The sequence below is a fragment of the Nansenia antarctica genome (assembly GCF_963989245.1).
Source record: "Nansenia antarctica genome assembly, chromosome: 6".
Taxonomy (NCBI): domain Eukaryota; kingdom Metazoa; phylum Chordata; class Actinopteri; order Argentiniformes; family Microstomatidae; genus Nansenia; species Nansenia antarctica.
In genome coordinates this window covers 28945596-28949045 of record NC_137676.1, presented here as the reverse complement: position 1 = coordinate 28949045, position 3450 = coordinate 28945596, and the positions used below count along the sequence as shown (strand labels likewise).

General features: G+C 40.6%; 1 protein-coding gene across 1 annotated transcript; it reads right to left on the bottom strand.

The window, feature by feature from the left end:
• Positions 1-673: 673 nt before the first annotated feature.
• Positions 674-2045, bottom strand: LOC308160417 (guanylin-like; the record flags this gene model as incomplete). Its single annotated transcript, XM_080534332.1, has 3 exons — positions 674-738; positions 1057-1252; positions 1980-2045. 3 exons carry the CDS (start codon positions 2043-2045, stop codon positions 674-676), a joined length of 327 nt encoding a protein of 108 aa, XP_080390458.1.
• Between the last annotated feature and the right edge of the window lie 1405 nt (positions 2046-3450).

Sequence of the window (3450 nt, the reverse complement as noted above, 5' to 3'; positions counted from 1 at the left end):
AATACCGCTACCTGATTGGTTGGCGAAGCACTCCCTCATTGGCTGCCTCCCCCTACCATCCTAGGTTTCGCACATTCGCGGCCCGCCCACCCCAAGGCCCTGTAGGGGAAATACTGAGACTAGCATTCTGAACGACTGGTTATGCGATAACAAACATGTCAGAAAGTTCGAAGTAAGTGCTTCGTAACACAGACGGGGTGAATTTTATGAATGAAAGTGAAAGTTCTGTCACAAAACGCCGTTACGTATCCTCGCGCATTTTCTAGTGGGTATACACTGTACGCAAATCCTTGTCCTTTCCTAGTGGGTATACGGCGTAGTCCTGCGTATCACGTAGACTACACCACTGGCTGTAGGTATAGAGTCAGGCAGCTGTAGGTATAGAGTCAGACAGATGTAGGTATAGAGTCAGGCAGCTGTAGGTATAGAGTCAGACAGCTGTAGGTATAGAGTCAGGCAGCTGTAGGTATAGAGTCAGGCAGCTGTAGGTATAGAGTCAGGCAGCTGTAGGTATAGAGTCAGACAGCTGTAGGTATAGAGTCAGGCAGCTGTAGGTATAGAGTCAGGCAGCTGTAGGTATAGAGTCAGGCAGCTGTAGGTATAGAGTCAGGCAGCTGTAGGTATAGAGTCAGGCAGCTGTAGGTATAGAGTCAGGCAGCTGTAGGTTTCCTTTTCAACAGCCGGTGCAAGCAGCAAAGGAGCAGATCTCACAGGCATCCGGATGGGCAGCCACGAACGCTGGACACCAACACATAGAGACACAAAGAGATATTTAATGCTAATTACTTAAGATGTTTTTCTTGGACGAAGTAAGGACACATACACACATACCATATCCACACACACAAGAGGTAGTGTTTTGATCCTATCTCATGAGACCAGACCACTTATCAGCAGGACTTTAAACCCTTTTTTTGTTTGTTTTTTAACACAGGATGTTTTTAAGGCAATAGATGTTTTGGGCCTCTCTGTTGGAGGACAGCCTCCTCTCTGTTGGAGGACCCCCTCCACAGCCTCCTCTCTGTTGGAGGACCCCCTCCACAGCCATTCACTCACCCAGCCTGGCCAGGGATTCCTCAGCCTCCCGGGTTGGGCACAATGGTAGGAACTGGACAGGCAGAGAGGGATGGGCGCACACAGCTACTGTGCTGGTCTTCATCAAACCAGGGTTCTGCTTTTCCACCCCATCCTCACTGCCCAGTAAATCCCCAAGTGTCCGCACAGACTCTAGTGAGAATGTGCAGTCTCCCTCCTGTTGAGGCAACAGATGCATTTGCGTTTTAGCCAATACTGGGTGAGACCAGGGGCCAATTGATCTTTGCCACAGCAGTACTGTAGAACTGTGGGTATGTCACTCTCTTTAAGAGGACTGACATGAAAGGTGCACTGTGTAGCTAACTTAATTTCATTATTTCTGAAACTTTGAGAGCAAAACCAAAAAAATACAATGGTTACATTCTGCAAGACTCAACCCTATAGTTTACAAACAACTTTAAGGACAGTACTTCTTGACTAGAAATGAACACTACAGATTGAACCCTTAAATAATAGCGACCACAATAACAACAACAACAAGAGAAGCAAAAATGCTCACTTAAATACATGTGGTATCAAAACTCATGCACATACTATGCATATTCATCATGAGGTTATAATTAGTGTTGTTCCGATACCATTTTTTGATCCCGATACCGATACCGATACCTGACCGTGCAGTACTTGCCGATACCGAGTACCGATCCGATACCACGGCGTTTGAAAAAACAAAACAAAAAAACATGTTTTTTGAGCCGCATACTAACCTCGATGTAAAATTATTGCTAACACTTAGTCTGGCACTGCTCAAAACCTTTGTAAAACTCGTAAAGTTTTTGTAAAACTTAAGTAAAAAAAAAAAATCTTGCCGTGCCGATACTAGTATCGGTATCGGAACAACACTAGTTATAATGACTTATTATATGTGGAGGATTGGCTCTTACCTGGACGAATACAGCGTTAGTCATCTGACAAACAACCACCAGGAGCAGAGCAACTGCAGTCTTCATCTTTATCTTCCTCTATGAACTATTTGGTTTCTGTCTGAATGTCTGAATGGTTTGTTCATCACACTTCCAACTGAGCTCTTATAAAGGGTCTGGTAGGTCATTATTAGGACACGACATTGGTAAGGTTGAAAGTTCTCTAGTTAATAAATAGCAGGCCTTTCTTTATTACCCCATAAATACTGTTGAGAAAATTGGAAGTTTGGTGTACCTTCTGGTTGTTATTTCTTGTCTGTGATTTTATGACTGTACTCTGTGTTGTAAATATGAGCTGTCATAAATACATAACTTTGCAGACGGTTGCAGACAGATGATTTCTCTGATCCCGTTTACGCCTGATCAAGTGAAATAATTTTCGGTATGTAGCTTCTGCAGTTTGTGTTTAGGAATGATCAAAAGGCTCAACATTTCACAACTCTTTATAAAATGATACATAGTGTCCTTGCTTCACAGTGTGTTGTTTCTCACTCAGTCATGGTTTCACAACTGAGTTGACAATACAATTGTGTTTTCCCATGATACTTTTCTCTATGATGCAGCAGTGAGAGTTTTAACCAAAACAAGCAGAAGAGCTCATATAACTCTCAGAGCTCATATATTTTAGAGACTCTACACTGGCTTCTTGTTAAGTTCAGAATAGATTTCAAGATCCTTCTGCTTGTTTATAAAGCTCTCACTGGCACAGCATTAGAATATCTGAAAGACCTTTTGCTAGCAGACCAGACCAATAGAGATCTCAGGTCTTCTGACGCTGGTGTACCACATGTACAAAAAAAGAGATTTGTTGAGGCTGCATTCTCATTTTATGCACCCAGATTGTGGAATGCACTGCCAGTTTACATTAGGGATGCAACTTCAGCAAATATGTTAAAGTCAAGACTAAAACCCCATCTTTTTAATATTGCCTTTAAATTAAATTATGATTATATAATGATTGGAGCACTTTGAGCTGCAACATTTGCAGGAAAAGCGCTATACAAATAAAAGTTATTATTATATTATCATTATTATTATTATCATTGTTACGTCCCAAAATAACATCCAGGGGATGAGGGGAGTAACAATTAAATTAACTGGAGGACAAGAATCAGCGGTGGAGGGGAGAATATAAATAAACCAACATTTATTGTAAAAACTTAAACAGGTTTCTGAGAAACTCTAAACTGAAAACAACTTTCTATAAAAATTAAAAAAAAGAGAGAAAACTATATATTATATATAAATGGTAAATGGTATGTATATATATACATATAAATGGTATGAATATATATATATATATATATATATATATATATATGAATTAGCTAACAACATAAGATAAATCAGATAGCGTGATCAGTAATGAAACCAGTAACTTAAAGTGATGCTGAAACCCAATATTAACAGACACACAGGTGTGCTCACTCAG